Raw genomic sequence first — 17,486 nt, 5'->3', positions numbered from 1 at the left:
GGCATATATGTAAAAATGTCAAGTGTAAATGCGTGGTTTAGAATTCTGGGGGTTTATTTTAATTAAGAAAGTTTCAGAGATGTGTTGAGATTGCCTCTTCTAGACTTGCACCGATACCTAATAACAGTGTTCTGTTGAATTAATTCTATGCATTAATGTGTCGGCTATTGGGATTTTTTGCATCTTTCTCTGTTCATGGTTATACTGATTGAGTTGAGTGATTCATAGTTTTCCTATAAAGTCACTACAAGAAAAAATTTCTTCTCCCAGACTCCATTTATTGTGCACTGAGGAATGAGGATCTCATCAAAGCCGGATTCTCCTTTGCCAATATATCATAACCATCAAGGTAATGATTGAAGATGCTTTCTTTCTTTATTTCCTCTTGTTTTCCATTAAGGGGGATTCGGACTTGGATACTTAATCTATCTTTAAGCCAAATGCTTAGGTGGGTATTTATTTCACTCTATATTGTGTCTCTCTACCAGGTTATATGCATGTAGTTTTGGGGCTGATCTTCAATATCCAAAACTCCGGTGGAGGGGAGAGTGATCCATTGAAAATTCAATGTTCAACCCAGAAAACGTTTAAAAAGAAAAAAAAAAAAAAGGGTTTAGCGTGGCAAGATGTTTGGAATTGACAGTCCTTTCTTAGCTCCTATTTGAAACCTGGATTGGAAGCACAGCCACTTCAAGTAACCTAAATTACCATTGCTTAGAAACCTGGATTGGAACTCCCTCCACTTCAAGTAATTAACCTATTAACATGGATGATCACTTTCTTTTGAAGCAACTTGCTGTTTTAAAAATTCTTGAAACTTTTAAAATCATGTTTCTCTAACATCTGATGCTGCTTCTGATTTAGATATTGTTACCTATAGTTGACTTGGAAAATGGGTTTAAAGTGGTACAGAGTCAATAAGTCATTTTATAAATAATTTTCTAAACTGTGAACTTTGGCAATTCATGAAGTCCTCCCTCAAGTCTATAACAATAATAGTTGAGATCTCATGTCTGATGCAATCAAGCTTTGTTTATCATAGTCAAGAAAATTGTACCCTTCCTACACGGCTTTGATCAATAATAGAGCAACACTTTTTGAAAGCCAAATGTGATTTAGTTTCGTCTGAATTTCCAAGAAGTGAAGACAACTACTCCATATAATACCACGCGTAACAGAGCATCTGATGACCAAGTTTCACCTTTCAACGGTCCATATAGTAATAAAAATACTTCCTACATCACTTTGGAAATTTTGCACCAAGTGAAGCTTCCATAGAAAACTACTTGATCTCTTCTTCTTCATTCCCTTCATTCTCAAGTTTTAGTTTTTTATTTTTTCCTCTTTTGTTGCTCTCAGAACAATTAGCAGAAGATGTTAGCTCTCCTTCTCAAACTCATTTTTTCCATAGTCAGTACGTTATCAAACCTGGTTACTCGCTTAATCTTCACCGCCACAGCTTACTTTCTTGTGTTATTGATCCATGTTTTCAAGGTACCTGGTGAAGCCCTCGGGGTTGCTTTAGAAAAACTTGCGGAAGCCATCAAGTCATGTTTCGACTACTTCCTAGAGCTGATTATAGAGCTAACAGGCTCTCTCATCTCTTCCGTTTTTAATCTTTTCACAGAAGCTGTTACGTCGTTTGTTTCTGCTTCCGGGGAAGCTTTTGGTACACTTGTGGAGAAGACACGAACATCCCTTGAAGAGTTGTTAACAGACATACCAGAGATTGTTGAAGGGTTTGCAGAGATGATTTCGACTGTGGTGATAGATTTGTGGAATAATACCAAGTATGCTTTGGGATATGTTACGGAAAATGCTTGATTCTGTGTAAGCACAAAATATCAGGTTGCTTGGTTGTTATATAAAATTTTTAGGATAAAATACCAACAATTTTGTCTCGGAAAACTAAATGCTTTCCATCAATCTCTTGACCAAAGTTTAACGGTTTATGCCTTTGATCATTGTTATTTTATATTTAAGAAAAGACCATGCTTTGGTGTTCTTGTTTACTGTTCTTGTTTATGAAAATGACCCACGTTTACAAGGAAGAAGAGGCACCTTAAGGCACGAAAAGGAAATGAATCTATACGCCATAGACAAAAACACACAATTTTGTGTTGTATGGGATGTCTGTTTTCTTGGACAAGTCCACGTTGACCATAAGAATGTGCTAGATCTCACAGGGCACCTCAAAACAATTTGAGGTTGTTCCATTTTAGGGAAATAATTGAATCAGCATTTGGTCTGAAATTTAGTATTAGAATGGAAAATTCTTTCATGCTAAAGTTGAAAGTGTGCAGCAAAAAAAACTCTATAACAAAGACCCGAAATTTTAACCGACAACTCGAAAATTTCAACATTTTCATTTTTTTTAGCCAGAAAATTTCAACATTTTCTAGGATATTGAAAACAATCCCAAAATTAAAAGAAAATAGCATATAAAAAATTCAAACCTCAACCACGGCAAAAACTTCTTGGCACAAAAAAAAAAAAAAAAAAACACCCAAGGCAACAACCTTACGTTGGGAAAAAAACAAATTTTTGATATGCAACCACACGACTCTAGTTGGAATTTTTTTTTTCTTGCCATTTGTTAAGACTGTTGGATACTGTTTTTTGTCTGGCTGGCGTATAGGAAAATGTTGACATAAAATAATATTACTGGACGGAGCTATGAATGATTTCCTATAATAATGTCGCTCGTATTGGTAAATCAACTTTTAGGCTTCACTGTATAGGATGTAAAGAAAAATAAAAAAAATTAAAAATTAAAAGAAAAAAAGTAGAAAGATAAATACATATTTTTTATTGGTGTTTTTGGTTGAAAAGATTAAAAAAAATTAAAAATTTTAATTTTCTTATCTATTATTTGTTAGAGTCAAAAAAATAAAAAAATAATAAAAATGATATGATTTTATCATTATAATTTAAGATGAAAAAAAATATAAATACGATTGACAATTTTATAAATAAATAATATATGTTCACACCATAAATTTTTTAATTTAAAATAATTTATTTTTATTAATAAATGTAAAAAAAAAATGTTTTTAATTTTTTCTCTCGTTTTTTTTTCTTATCAAACAACTTAAAATTCATTTCCTTCTATCTTTCTTCATCTTTTCACTTTTCAGTTCTACCGACCAAAACCTTGGAATCTACCAATTTCACCGAAACTTAGTAAAATAAAATCTATTCGAAAGATTTTCCTGCAAAATTGTTAAGTGGTATATCGGTCAATTTATCCGTAGTCCCCCGTTTGGTTATCTGGTTACTACAAATCCAATAACGCCTTCCATATTTATCCTTCTCAGTTCACATTTTTTGCCTTGCATTACGGCATACTTAAAAAAGAGCTTCGTTTTTATCTCCTCTCACAAGAAAATGGCTGAGAATCTGATGCATGCAATTCAATATAGTAGTTATGGCGGAGGAGCTGCTGGTTTGAAGGTAATCTAGATTGTATTTTTTCGCTTTCGTTAGTAAATACTTTATCATATTATTTTCTGGGTTCAAATATTTTTTCATGTTTAAGATGGACGTTTCAGTAAAGGTTGTTAATATAGTGCTTGTATATATTGATCAAGGAAGGGGGAAGAAGGTTTTCAAAAATTTATCATCTTATTAGTGATTGAAAGCATCCAGATAATTTGTACAAGGGCCGGAAGGCACTAGGAAAGTTGAGAGGTTGGCACTTGACACCACTTGACAGCGAATTGTGTTAAAACATATTTTGGCAAATGTGTTTCCAGCATTTTCTTGCTTGGTTAACTTGAAAAATTATTGCCAGTGACTCGATGTCATAACGGCTGTGACTTTGATATGCCTGTTGCAGCATGTTGAAGTTCCGGTTCCCACTCCAAAAAAAGATGAAGTTTTGCTAAAACTGGAGGCAACTAGTCTAAATCCAGTTGACTGGAAGATGCAGAAAGGGATGCTGCGCCCACTTTTTCCTCGCAAATTCCCCTACATACCTGGTAGTTTACTCTTTTTTTTTCTTGCCTTTTGGCCGCTTCAAAACGTAAAGACTTAATATCTTAAGAGCAAACTTGGTTCGCTATCATTTATCATTAGCAAATTATATTAAAAGTATCCAACTTTAGATCATCAGTAAGCACTGCCGTTTTCTTTCTGCTGATATTTGGGTTGCATCTTTTCAATCATTGGCTAAAGATTTTTTTTTTTTTGAGCAGGTACTGATGTAGCAGGAGAAGTCATAAAGATTGGATCCGCAGTCAAGAATTATAAAGCTGGGATAAAGTTGTGGCTCTACTTAGCCATTCTGTAAGTTATTCTTTTCTTTTTCTTGTTAAAATTTCAATAAGCATAAAAGCCCAATCTAGCAGGCTCTCAACTAGCATGTCCTTGATCACTCTGAGAATAATCACAAAAGGAGATTTCTTCGTGGAAGAAGCACTAGCACTTTACTAGCATAATAGATAAATATTTAGAAAGATTAACTTTTAAAATGGTAAGCCTTTCTTTGAAAACATTTGGCTTTGCATCTTTGCTTCTATTAATGGTGTTGCTTGAGGGAAACGTATGTATGTTTCATGTTCCACTGGCCTATTTGTTGGTTCAAGCTATAGGAACATACCCAATCCCCGATTTTTTGCACGTTCTTACTTTTCATATTCAGTTCTATCATGTTTTGAATGCAATTATCCTTTGTCTATGTGACGTCTATCATTTCTTGGGAAGTGATTTGATTTTACAATCACTATGTGAAGCATTTGGCTGAGAGAAGACCTAGATATCATTACTGTGGGCCAGTAGTATGGTGATTTTATTTTGTTTTTTCAGCAATTCAGCATCATTTATGTCATCTGCTATGGTCATCTTCTATTATGAAATATATTTTTGCAATGACAGAGTGGAGGTGGACTAGCTGAATTTGCTGTGGCTAAGGAAAGTTTGACAGTTGCAAGGACTCCAGAAGTATCGGCTGCTGAAGGTGCAGGTTTGCCCGTTGCTGGTCTCACAGCTTACCAGGCACTCACCCAGTTTGCTGGGGTCAAGCTTGATGGAAGTGGCCAACAAGTAAACCTCCTGATTACTGCTGCTTCAGGTGGCGTAGGTCAATATGCACTTCAACTGGCAAAGCTTGGAAACACACATGTAACAGCCACTTGTGGGGCTCGTAACATGGATTTAGTCAAGAGCCTGGGGGCCGATGAGGTTCTTGACTACAAGACTCCTGATGGTGCAGCTCTGAAGAGCCCTTCTGGTCGCAAATACGATGCAGTAATCCACTGTGCAACGGGCATTCCTTGGTCTACCTTTGAGCCTAATTTGAGTGCAAAGGGGAAGGTAATAGATATTACTCCTGATGCAAGTGCTGTGATGACTTTTGTTCTGAAAATGCTTACCTTCTCCAATAAGCGGCTGGTACCACTGCTTATGATACCTAAGAGGAAGAACCTTGATTATCTTGTTAAGTTGGTGAAAGAAGGCAAGATTAAGACAGTAATCGATTCAAAGCATCTTCTAAGTAGGGCTGAAGACGCATGGGCCAAGAGCATTGATGGCCATGCCACTGGGAAGATTATTGTGGAGCCTTAGTTCATGGAGATTACTTGATACTTGCAGTAGATGTTTATATTCATAAGCACTCAGTACTTTGAACAATGCAAATGTTGTTGTGAGTTTTTCTCATATCTTTTGCTTGAAATTGATTGAGATCACGGCCTGGTTACCATTACTAGTGAAAGCTTGCATCAAAATTTAGCTTTAAATTCTTTTTGGGTAAAAATAACTGAAATTTACATATTAACAGCATTAATCTGTTTATAAAATTTATATTGAATTAAATTTTTTATTTTTAAATTGAATAAATTTTATTAATCAAATCAATTCATTTAATAAAAATCTTTTAATGGAATTAAAATTCTTATTCATAATTTCAATGAATCTCATCACTAATATTTATACTACAAAATATTAAAATTTGTAATTTAAAAATATAATAAACAAAATATAGATTTTTACCCATTCAAAAGATTTTAATATTTGTGCTTGTAGATAATACAGATGAATATAGTGTTTGTAGCCCAACCTTCTACATGTAGTTGTCAAGATTTAATTTGTTTATGGAATCTTATCTTTATCAATTATATTTATTTTTAAATCAATCAATATAATATTTGCACGAACACTTAAAAATTATGAGATTAAAAAAAATTATAAGCATAATGTTTTTTTAATTTAATTTGAATTTAAAAGAATTTATAAACGTAATATTTTTTTAATCAAGTAAATATAAAAATAAAAAAACTTAAAAAAAGTTCAGTCTCTATCAAATGAAGGATCCATGACAAAAGAAATTAGTGTTTATCGCAAGATCTTATATATTCTATTTATTCCCTGTTTCAATGGTCCGCCACAAGTTAATAACCATTGTCGACATAGTACAAATCAAAAGAGGCTTATACCAAAAGAAAGTATACAATAAAAGAGGGTATTATGACTAAAATTAATACACTCTTATCCAAAATGCTTAAAATAAGAATTAATCAATGTCAGAAAGTTACATTTTCCTACTACTCAAACACTTTAACAAGGTGCAAAATCAACATCTCCTGCTTAAACATTAAACAATGATATTTGAAAGTGAATTTTCCCAACCCACAAATTTTCTTTTCCAAGATTAAGGTTCCATCTTCCACACAATTTGTGCTTTACTTATTTTTTTAGGCTTTGTTAAGAGAAAAAAAAGGGTATAGGAAGAAAAAGAGTGGTTCTTTCCATCATTTCATTGGTTTGAAGAAAATAAGAGGATGAAAAAAATGGTGAATTTGCACCTTTTTATTCTTTTTAAATTCAATCCCTTCAAATATAAAAAGAAAACTCATTTAACTTAAGTTAATAATTTTATTTATAACTTTATTTATAATTTTTTTATTCCTCTATTTTCCATTAGCCATAATAAACATAACAGAAAAATAATGTTATTTTCTCTCATTCCTTTTATTTTTTTCTCATTTTTTTTCATTCATTCAAAATGTTTTCCTTCCTACCAAATATACTGTCAATCTCTCTTTGTATCCGAAAAAACTAAAATCAATGCAGTCTTAATCAAAGTAAGGGTGTTTTTGTATGAACGCCAATAACCCCTCAAAATACTACTTATGCTTTACTGGTTTTCATCTCATCCCATATGAACTTGCCTATTTATTTACATGGAAAGAAATAGTTAGAGATGGTAACACGTCGAGGTGACGCAAGTGTTTACTTACCTCGATTCCAATCTAATCTTATATGATAAAAATTTTAATTTAATCTGATTCAATATTAAAATATTATTTTTTATATCCGATTTTAATTCGACTTATATATGTATAAAAGTGCAATTAATTCGATTCAAAATTAATAAAATATAATTTTTAAAATAATATAATATTAAATAAATATATAAATTTAACATTAAATAAATAACAAAAAATATTATATATATAAACCGAGATGAATTTACTTAAAATCTGACTTTAATTTAAAAAAAAAAAATTCTCAAAAACTTAATTTTAAAAAAGAAAATATAAAGTTAGAGTGAATCGAAACCTGATGGATTTAAATTGAATTACCAACCTTACAAATAGTCAACCTTTTATCTGATTCCACTCTTAGCCCGGTCAATGAAAAAGCAATCACTACAACAAAAGTATTTTATCAGCAATTGAGAAAAAATAACAAATAAAAATTTTTGGCTCAAGGTATTATTTTGTTTTAATTTGTTTTCTCCATTTAAAAAGAAATTTTATCATCTTATTTATTAATAACAAAATTTTTAAATTTCGCCACTGAAATTAAATAAAAGACTATTGCATATATATGTTTTATATATTTATTTAAAAAGATTAATAAACTTTATAACAATTAAATAAAAATATGACAACATACTAATTTCATTTATAAAATTTATAAACTATATCATCCACTATATATAATTATAATTTTGAAAAAATACTTATTAAACTTCTACAACCTAACAATTCCACACCTACACGCCAAATTCAAAAAAATTCCAGTCTCGTGTGGAGAAATTTCATGTCTGGTTACTATAAATTCAAGAATTTACCTGCAAATAAACCATCCGATAACGCCTCCTGCTCCTTCCCTCTCTCTCTTTCTCTATTACTCACTCGTTCCCTTTTGCCTTGCAATAAACTTAAAAGGAGCTTTCACACACAGAAAAAAAGGGCTAAGAATCCGATGCATGCTGTTCAATATAAACGTTATGGCGGAGGTGCTGATGGTTTAAAGGCAAACTACTTGATTCTTTGATTATGTTATTTTTGTTGCTTCTTTATTTTTTTAATTACTATTTTATCTAATTTTTCGGGCTAAAAAGTTAAAATAAAAGGAATATTTTTTCATGTTTAAAATGAATATTTAATTGAAAGTTGTTTATCTAGCTAGCCATTAATGGGAAGGGAAAGAGAGGTATTAAAATTAGTTAAAATTTCAATTTAGGATCAAAATTTTGTCCGGTTGCTCGTATAAGAATAAAAAAAATTAATTCAGCCAAATAATAATTAAATATCTTAGAATTTTAACAAATGAAAATTATCTTTTACAGAAATAAATAGGGCTAAATATTGATTTAGTTCTTATAACTTTTGTAAGTTTGATATATAATTTAAATTCGTAATTAAGTATTAAAAATTTAATTCTATCAAGTTCTTTAGTATTTTAAATTAATATTATTATTTAACTTATTGATGTAGTTTGCATATTTGATAAAATCATGACATATAATAAAAAAGCCATATCATTAATAAATTCATAATATGATGAGAAAAAATTAAAAAAATTTAAAATTTCAATAAAAATATAAATTTTTATAGAAATTTAAAAGAAAATATAAAAACATAAAAATTAAAAATTAAAACAATAAAAAAATTAAAAATTATTAATACGACGTAACATTTTTTGTGTATAATAGTTTTATAAACTGTTTATGTCACTTCAATAAATTAATTAAAAATATTAATATGAAATATTAAAATACATGATATAATAAAAATTTAAATACCTTTTTTAATTATAAAAATTTAAGTACTTAATTACAAACTTTAATTCTTTAAATACTTAATTGATAAAAATTATATAATAATACGAACTACAAAGGCCAAATCGATATTTATCCCAAATAACTATGTGCACGTTAGGCGCGGTAACGACATTTTAAAATCTGTTGCTACATGTATTTTTTGCACGTGCGGCTAGCCGTCACAGCCGCCGTTGCTACTCTTCTACTTTCTCCCTCCATCTTTCTTCTTTTTTTTTTTTCCCACTTTTCACCTCTCTTTCGATCAAGTCCCCTTTTATTGTCTATCAATTTATCCCCTTACTTTCTCTAGATTGAAACCCCTTTGTGCCTTTTCTCTCTCTCTTTTGTAATTTCTGTTTTTCACTTATTGCCCAGATCCCCTTTTGCCTGCTTTCCACCGTTGTTCCTGGCTGCGCCGCCTTTCGCTACCGCTCTTCCTTCCTTCGAGATCAGGACTCTGGATTTATCCACTCCAAATTTCTATTTAATTTTTTGCCTCTCTCCCTTTTTTACTTTCAAACTTTCTCTAGGCTTTCAATTACAGGTGAAATCGAAAAGGGACAAGAATTTTGGATGTTTATTAAGTTGGGTTTTTGAGGTTTGGGTCCGAAGATCTAACTGATTCTTAGGTTTGATTTTCTGGAGGCTTGAGTCTCAACGCCTAATTTATTCCTTCACTATCATGGAAAAGAATAAACTAATCTGGAGATCAAAGTTTAATCTTTCTTCAATTCATCAATTGATTCTACTAGCATGGAAACAGATGATGTTTGATGGGAATTTCCATTTTTTTATTTGGAAGGAGAGAAAATTCTTCGCAAAAAATAATATAAATAAATGATCTCAAATGACACGAATGCTTATATTCTGGCATCCAATTCTAGAATGGAATTTTCCTTCTTTAAAAAACTTCAAAAATTTGCCAATGACTTTATGTCATAAAGGCTGTGAATTTGTTGCGTGTTGCAGCATGTTGAAGTTCCGATTCCCACTCAAAAAAAGGATGAAGTTTTGCTAAAACTGGAGGCTGCGAGTATAAATCCAATAGACTGGAAAATACAGAAAGGGATGCTGCGCCCTTTTTTACCTCGCAAATTCCCCTACACACCTGGTACTTTACTTTTCTCTTGCAGCTGTTTCATAGTTTATCATCTGCAAACTATATTAAAAGTATCCAACTTTAAATCATCAGTAACCATTGCAGTTTTCTTTCTGCTAATATTTTTATTACCTTTTTTCAATCATTGGCTAAAGAACTTTTGTTGGAGCAGTCACCGATGTAGCAGGAGAAGTAATAAAGGTTGGATCAGGAGTCAAGAATTACAAAGCTGGGGATAAAGTTGTGGCTGTACTTGTAAGTTGTCATCCGTTTTCTTCTGTTTTTTTTTTTTTTTTTTTTTTTTTTGTTTCAAATTTTCAATCATCATAAAAATATCAGGCTCTCCACTGGAGAGATACTATCGTATCTTATTAATGTGAATGATTGTCTATTTTTTTGATACAAGTTGTATGGTGGAATGTCACTAATCATTATGAGAATAATCAGAAAAGGAGATTTCTTCGTGAAGAGTGGAAGAAACACTAGCAATGTGCTAGCATAATAGATAAAGATTTGGATAATAGTTGATGGCATTTGTGTTTTTGGGTCATAGCTCAAGCAATTAATTGGGAGCTGAAGTTGGGTAGGACTCATAGTGCAATCAAAATAATAGTTGAAAAAAAATGGAATCCCATATAGCCAAATAATCCACTCAGAATCCAATAATTGAATAACAGTAGTAAATCATAGACCCTTATAAAGTATTTTCAAGGACCGGTGCTAGAATTGTTGTTCCAAATGAACCACGTCAGTCTTCCAATGAATAACCTTAATTAATTCTAGTCATGGCATCTGGTGGGCATTGCCCTGCTTCCCTGTTTTGATGAATCAGATAAAGTGAAAGCTACGTGTCATGTCTTCCCAGAATATTAAATGCTGTTATATTGCTGACCATGGGATGCTTTCCTTGTAGATTAGAAAGATTAACTTTTTAAACGGTATGCCTATAGTTTAATACTTTCGGCTTTCCATTTTATTTTATTTTTGGATAAACTGAATTTTTATTCATCCAAAGTCAGCAGGAATCTGCTACAATATAACCATTCTACAACTTAACAAACAGAGGAAAAACAATTCGTTAACAGCTTATTCTAAAAATTCTACATTCAGATTCTAATCTTCTCTAAGTTTTTTGTTTATCATATCTCCTGCAATATGTTTCAATCCATGCAGCCTGTACCTTACAATTTCCTTGACTTTGTTCACCATTTGTGCAGTCGTCATCTCCCTTTGCTTAAATATCCTCTGATTCCTTTCTCCCCATATGAAATATATACATGCGTTCCAGGCAATTCTCAATAGAATTGAGATCAAAGCTTTTCCTTTTAATCTGTTTTCTGCCCAACTTAGTTCTGTGTCCCAATTTCCTACTCTTTTATCAATGTTGCATAGCTGAAGGACCTTTTGCCAAACTTCTATTGTATAGACACTTAAAGTAAACATGGTCTCTTGTTTCATCTTCATTGTGGCATAAGTTGCATCTACTATCAATTCCCATTCCCCATGATCGCAACTTATCCTTCATTGGAAGTCTATTTAAGATCGCCATCCACGTTATTAGTGAATGTTTTGGGATGTGATATTTGAACCATATTAGTTTTTGCCATCCCGCTTTCCGTTGTTGTGGTCTGATCTTTTCCCATACCATGGCAGTGTCATACCGTCCTTTTGGAAATGGCCATACCTCCACTCTGTTTTCCTTTTTGATGAACTTTTGCGCGATTTGCCTTATTTGAAGCAATTTTCTCCAATTCCAACTGCTAGTTTGCTTGGCAGCTGCTTGCCATATGGTCTTCCCTTCCAATTCATAAGCTTCGATCCAAGCGATCCATAAAAAACCAGCTTTTGCAATTATCGACTAGATGTTCTGCAAGACACAAGCTAGATTCCAGGTCAAGATATCTTTAAATCCAAGCCCTCCCTCAGACTTAGGATAGCATATTGCCTTCCAACTTACTCTAGCTCCTTTTGCTGATCCTTCATTTCCTTTCCAAAAGAAACCAGAACATAACTTGTTTATCCTTTTCAGCACATGTTTTGGGAGGATGAAATGCCTACACCAATAGTTCTGCAGGCTAAAAAGCACTGACTGTACTAATTGTAACCTGCCGGCGTATGATAAGTGTCCTGCAGCCCAGCTGTTAATCCTTGCTGTTATCTTATCAACTAAGTGTGTACAGTCTTTCTCTGTGAGCCTTCTAGACAACAACGGGACCCCAAGGTACCTGACTGGTAACGTACCAATCTTAAACCCAGAAGCTTGCTGGATTCTGGCAAGTTCTTCCCTGCTAACCCCTGCCTGATAGAGCTCACTTTTCTCACAGTTCAACTGTAGGCCAGACATAGAATAAAATGCCTCTAACATCACCATTATCCCTATCACTGAATCCAATGCTCCCTTTGCAAAATCAACAAGTCATCAGCAAAGCAAAGGTGAGTTAATTTAATTCTTTTGCATTTAGGATGATAATCAAAGACACCATCTACGGGAGCAGCATCTAGTAGTCTGGACAAAACATTAATAGCTAGATCAAACAAGTAAGGGGGAAGTGGATCTCCCTGCTGCACTTTCCTTGCTCCTTTAAAATAGCCTACAAGTCTTCCATTAATCGACAAGGAAAAGAAAGAAGTAGTAATGCAACTTCTTATCCATCCTATAAACTGATTCGGTAACTTCATTGCATGCAAGACTGAGAGTATGAAGCTCCAGTCCACTGAATCAAAAGCCTTCTGAAGATCAATCTTAATTGCACATCTTGGAGATAAAGTGGATTTGCCGTATCCTCGAACCATTTCTTGAGCTAGCAATACATTATCCGTGATGCTTCAACCTTTTATAAATGCACTTTGGTTACGACTTATCATCCCAAGTAGAGTTTCCTTTAACCGGTTGGCCAGAATCTTAGCGATACATTTGTAGATTGTGGTGCAGCAAGAAATTGGTCTGTAATCCCTTATACTATTAGGATTGGTGCATGCAGGAACTAATGCTACTATTGTAGAGTTGAAAGCAGGTAGCATATTCCCAGTCTGAAAAAAATGCTTTATAGCCTTAGTAGCATCATCTCCGACAATGCTCCAAGATTGTTTGAAGAAATGAGCGTTAAAACCATCAGGTCCTGGGGATTTCTCACCATTCAACGAGAACATTGTCTTCTGAATTTCCTCTTTAGTTACTGGTTGTATGAGAAAATCATGAACCTTTGTAGATAAGGTCCCTTGTAGGAGCTCTGCCAAAAACTCATGTGTGCATCCTGTAACATTTTGATCCATAGTTCCAATTAACTTCTGGAAAAAGGAGTTTGTTTCCTGCAAAATTTGGTCAAACGTATCCAATCTCTTCCCTTCTGAATCCATTAAGACTCGTATGGTATTCTTTTTATGCTTTGCTGCTACCAAATTGTGAAAAAATTTTGTGTTTTGATCACCTTCTTGCAGCCATCTTATTCTTGATTTCTGCCTATAATAACTCTCTTCAGCCTTCATTAGGTCCTTGAGTTCTTCATATAGCCTTCTCTCAATCACAACCAATTCATTTGGTGGGTTTTGAGTTAGAATGGCTTCCTGCATTAGTTTCAGCTCTTTCCTCTCTGTCTGCACCCGACTAGACAGATTGCCATAGTTTTGAAAATTGAACTTCCTGAGCTCCAATTTCAACCCTTTAACTTCTTATGCAATATTAGCATTGGGCTACCTTTGATAGGGTCTTCCCAGGATCTTTCCACAATTAACTTGAACTCCAGATTCCCTGTCCAATAGTTAAAAAACTTAAAAGGCTTTGGAGGGGATTTAATTGTCATGCTGAGTTTGACAAGTGCAGCACAGTGATCAGAAACTTCTGGAGCTAAGAACTCAACATGCGACTGTGGGAGAGCTAAAAGCCAAGAGTCGTTTATCAAACTCTATCCAACTTCCTTGCTAAGTAACTTCCTAACTGATGGCCAGACCAATTAAATTGAGGTCCAACATAAGCATGATCAAACAAGCCTAGTTGAGTTAAGCAATTCTGAAAATCCTTCATCTCTGAGTTTGCTGATTGATCTCCATTATAATCCGAGCTTTCAGAGGGATGGACTATAATGTTAAAATCCCCAGCCAAAATCCAAGGGTTGTCTTGCACTATACCACTGATGTGAGTTAAGTTCAACCACAAGTTCCTTCTTTGAACACCATCGTTACTCCCATAAATGGCAGAAAAATAAACTTTCCTGATTTCATATTGTAACACACAAGTAATACTTTGCTCAGAAAACTCTAGTGGGTCTACATGCACATGATCTCTCCATAATAACCATATCCTTCCGTTTGGAGATGCTGCATAATTGTGAAGAATACCCCAACCACGAAAATGCTTTTCCAGCACAGGCTGCATTTTATGATGATTAATTCTAGTTTCTAATAAACACACAATATCTTCCCTTATTCTATTTATTCTATCTACTACACTTTTTTGTTTTTGAGGATCATTAAATTCTCTAGTATTCCATACTATCAGCTTCATGTTGAAGAACAACTAGGCTTACCTCCAGAGGCAGTGGATCCTGCCTTAACCTTCTTCCCCTTATCAATTGGACCTTTCTTCTTGCTTTTAAGGGCCTTCATTAAATCAGCGACACCTGCAGCTGCTGCTCTCTGTTTCTTTGGTGAGTATGGAATTATCTCTTCAGCCTCATTTTTTGAACTCTAATGTACATTGCCTTCATCCACTAGCAATTCTGATTCCTGCACAGCTTCTAGGATCGAGAATTTATTAACAGAACCTGCTCTAGCAGTTGAGAGTGCAATCGGAATCATATTCTCCCTTATGGCACTATCTGGTTGTATCTCAACCACTTCAGTCAACTTTGCCTCTTGCATAGCTGTATTACCCTTATCCTTAGGCACCCAGACCATTGCTTCTGTCTTTACTTTCTTTGTACAAGTTGTATCATTGTGCCCAAATACACAACAGTGCTTGCATTTCTGTGGCATCCACGGAATTTCAACTGAAACAGACATAATTGATCCATCCCTTCTTTCCACTTCAATGAACTTTGGCACTTCTGTACTTGCCTTCATCTCAATGCAAATCTTTGCATATGCCAGTCTCTGCTTATTTGCAGTGATCGAATCCATATATAATGGATTACCTAGGGCACTCGCTATATAGCTAGGTCCCTTTTTCGTATAGAGCTCAAGTGGTATATTGCCCAATTGCACCCATACTGGCAGCATTTCCATGTTAAACTCTAATGATCGCATTCCTGGCTCCCATTTCTGAACAATCAATGGTTTGTTCTGGATATGCCATGGCCCATGTTCTATCACCCAATCCCTAACTTCCTCGTTTCAGAATTGAATGACAAACAGATTCATTCCAGCAGACTTGATCTCAATTAAACCGCTTTTCCCCCATAAAACATTAACCATCTTTTGAAACAAACTGAAATTTGGCATCCTACCGATGAACTGAGCTACCAGCGAGCTTTGCCATTGATGGATACCTTCCTCGAAGACATCATCAGGAGGTTTTACAGTTATTCTACCATCTGTCTGTTAAGGGGGAAAGTACTCCAACGCTTGATCCACTGGGGCTGCAAATAGATTCCTCCAATCCATTTGCAATCTCCTTTCACTACCTTGCAGATCGGCAATCTTCTCTGCATTCAGCCCAACAACCACGCAGTCCTCATTGTTAATCTTAGTATTACATTTATCCTTACCAGAACTCTAAAAGGAATAGGATTGTGAAGCAAGAGATGGTTTCTTTGACATCGCCGATTGCTACTCTCTCAAAACCCCAAATTAAGTTCAATGAAGAACCAAATCACCAAATTTATTCCAGAACCAAAGAAATCACTACTGGAATAGAAGAAATTAGATGAAACTAGCTCGTAATGATGAAATTTGCACCAGAATCGATGGCTTAGGCGAGGAAATCCTCCACTCAAGAAAGTCCTGCTATCGTGAGCCGAGAGCTTTTTCCTAAATGTGCGCCTTTCTTTCCTTCTTTTAGCTACTTTAGATTTTTTTTGCTTTCCATTTTTGCTTGTATTAATGGTGTTGATTGAGGGAAATGTACGTATGTTTGATGTTCCACTGGACTATTTGTTGGTTCAAGCTATACGAACATCTCCAGATTTTTTGCGCCTTCTTAGTTTTCATATTGAGTAGTATCTTGTTTTGAATGCAATTATCTTGACATGACTATCATTTCTGAGGGAGTGCTTTTACTATTACCATGTGAGGCATTTGGCTGTGAGAAGATCTAGGTATTATTAATGTGGACCAGTGGTATCGGTGATTCTTTCGTCTGCTTGTTTTATCGGCAATTCAACATCATTTATGTCATTTACTAAGGCCATCTATTATGAATATATTTTGCAATGACAGAGTGGAGGTGGACTAGCTGAATTTGCTGTGGCCAAGGAGAGTTTGACAGTTGCAAGGCCTCCAGAGGTATCAGCTGCTGAAGGTGCTGCTTTGCCTATTGCAGGCCTCGCAGCTCACCAGGCTCTAAACCAGTCTGCTGGGCTAAAGCTTGATGGAAGCGGCAAGCAAGTAAACCTCCTGATTACTGCTGCCTCAGGTGGCGTAGGTCAATATGCAGTTCAATTGGCAAAGCTTGGAAACACTCATGTGACAGCCACTTGTGGGGCTCGTAACATGGATTTAGTCAAGAGCCTGGGGGCTGATGAGTTTCTTGACTACAAGACTTCTGATGGAGCGGCTTTGAAGAGCCCTTCTGGTCGCAAATACGATGCAGTGATCCACTGTGCAACGGGCATTCCTTGGTCTACCTTTGCCCCTAATTTGAGTGCGAATGGGAAGGTAATAGATACTACTCCAGGTTTTAGTGCTTTTATGACTGTTGCTCTGAAAAAGTTTGCATTCTCCAAGAAGAAGCTGGTACCATTGTTTATGACACCTAAGAAAGAGAATCTTGATTATCTTGTTAAGTTGGTGAAAGAAGGAAAGCTTAAGCCAGTAATTGATTCAAACCATCCTCTAAGTAAGGCTGAAGACGCTTGGGCCAAGAGCATTGATGGCCATGCCACTGGGAAGATTATTGTGGAGCCTTAGTTTATGAAGATTACTTACAGTAGTTTTAAGCTAGTGGGGTTGCCTATGGCCCATATTCATATTCATAAGTACTCAGTATTTTGAACAAATGCAAATATTGATGTGAATTTTCATCTTGTCTTTTGCTGGGAATTTAGACAATAATGTTGAAGTTGTTGCTGAGCGCCGTGTTTGGACGTCGTACATAATGAGAGAACATGACTTCTCAATATATAACAACAGATTTTGTACATCAGAAAAAACTATGATAAGTCATTGATAGACGTGAGAAGA

General features: G+C 34.5%; 4 protein-coding genes across 5 annotated transcripts; 3 read left to right on the top strand and 1 right to left on the bottom strand.

Annotated features, from left to right (window-relative positions):
* Window positions 1–102: 102 nt before the first annotated feature.
* On the top strand, window positions 103–2,012 carry LOC111314434 (uncharacterized). Its single transcript, XM_022915804.2, has 2 exons — window positions 103–349; window positions 1,360–2,012. The coding sequence occupies exon 2, from the start codon at window positions 1,375–1,377 to the stop codon at window positions 1,822–1,824; it is 450 nt and encodes a 149-aa protein (XP_022771539.2). The 5' UTR covers window positions 103–349; window positions 1,360–1,374; the 3' UTR covers window positions 1,825–2,012.
* Window positions 2,013–3,288: 1,276 nt separating this feature from the next.
* On the top strand, window positions 3,289–5,658 carry LOC111314433 (chloroplast envelope quinone oxidoreductase homolog). Its single transcript, XM_089752154.1, has 4 exons — window positions 3,289–3,453; window positions 3,839–3,980; window positions 4,197–4,287; window positions 4,878–5,658. The coding sequence occupies exons 1-4, from the start codon at window positions 3,388–3,390 to the stop codon at window positions 5,563–5,565; spliced, it is 987 nt and encodes a 328-aa protein (XP_089608280.1). The 5' UTR covers window positions 3,289–3,387; the 3' UTR covers window positions 5,566–5,658.
* A 3,536-nt stretch (window positions 5,659–9,194) lies between these two features.
* Window positions 9,195–17,367, top strand: LOC111314431 (chloroplast envelope quinone oxidoreductase homolog). 2 transcript variants are annotated; one of them, XM_022915798.2, is made up of 4 exons: window positions 9,195–9,681; window positions 10,022–10,163; window positions 10,324–10,406; window positions 16,524–17,367. In XM_022915798.2, exons 2-4 carry the CDS (start codon window positions 10,121–10,123, stop codon window positions 17,211–17,213), a joined length of 816 nt encoding a protein of 271 aa, XP_022771533.2. In that variant the 5' UTR covers window positions 9,195–9,681; window positions 10,022–10,120; the 3' UTR covers window positions 17,214–17,367. The 2 variants fall into 2 exon arrangements, with proteins under 2 accessions (XP_022771533.2, XP_089609252.1); XM_089753126.1 differs by having other exon boundaries at window positions 9,512–9,854.
* LOC149512165 (uncharacterized) lies at window positions 11,080–16,121 on the bottom strand. Its single transcript, XM_089753127.1, has one exon. It carries the CDS (start codon window positions 15,390–15,392, stop codon window positions 14,835–14,837), a length of 558 nt encoding a protein of 185 aa, XP_089609253.1. The 5' UTR covers window positions 15,393–16,121; the 3' UTR covers window positions 11,080–14,834.
* Window positions 17,368–17,486: the final 119 nt, after the last annotated feature.

The sequence above is a fragment of the Durio zibethinus genome, chromosome 23 (genome assembly GCF_047325235.1).
Source record: "Durio zibethinus cultivar Kanyao isolate XHJ-2024 chromosome 23, ASM4732523v1, whole genome shotgun sequence".
Classification (NCBI taxonomy): Eukaryota; Viridiplantae; Streptophyta; class Magnoliopsida; order Malvales; family Malvaceae; genus Durio; species Durio zibethinus.
This window is presented reverse-complemented; position numbering and strand designations above follow the sequence as displayed.

Bases quoted from the DNA above. Each gene is read 5' to 3' on its own strand.
- LOC111314434 (XM_022915804.2), top strand. From the start codon at position 1,375: ATGTTAGCTCTCCTTCTCAAACTCATTTTTTCCATAGTCAGTACGTTA.
- LOC111314433 (XM_089752154.1), top strand. From the start codon at position 3,388: ATGGCTGAGAATCTGATGCATGCAATTCAATATAGTAGTTATGGCGGA. The intron at 3,454-3,838 runs GTAATCTAGATT...TGCCTGTTGCAG, and splicing joins GAGGAGCTGCTGGTTTGAAG to CATGTTGAAGTTCCGGTTCC. The intron at 4,288-4,877 runs GTAAGTTATTCT...GCAATGACAGAG, and splicing joins TGGCTCTACTTAGCCATTCT to TGGAGGTGGACTAGCTGAAT.
- LOC149512165 (XM_089753127.1), bottom strand. From the start codon at position 15,392: ATGCGATCATTAGAGTTTAACATGGAAATGCTGCCAGTATGGGTGCAA.
- LOC111314431 (XM_089753126.1), top strand. From the start codon at position 9,735: ATGGAAAAGAATAAACTAATCTGGAGATCAAAGTTTAATCTTTCTTCA. The intron at 9,855-10,021 runs GAGAGAAAATTC...TGCGTGTTGCAG, and splicing joins TCCATTTTTTTATTTGGAAG to CATGTTGAAGTTCCGATTCC. The intron at 10,407-16,523 runs GTAAGTTGTCAT...TTGCAATGACAG, and splicing joins ATAAAGTTGTGGCTGTACTT to AGTGGAGGTGGACTAGCTGA.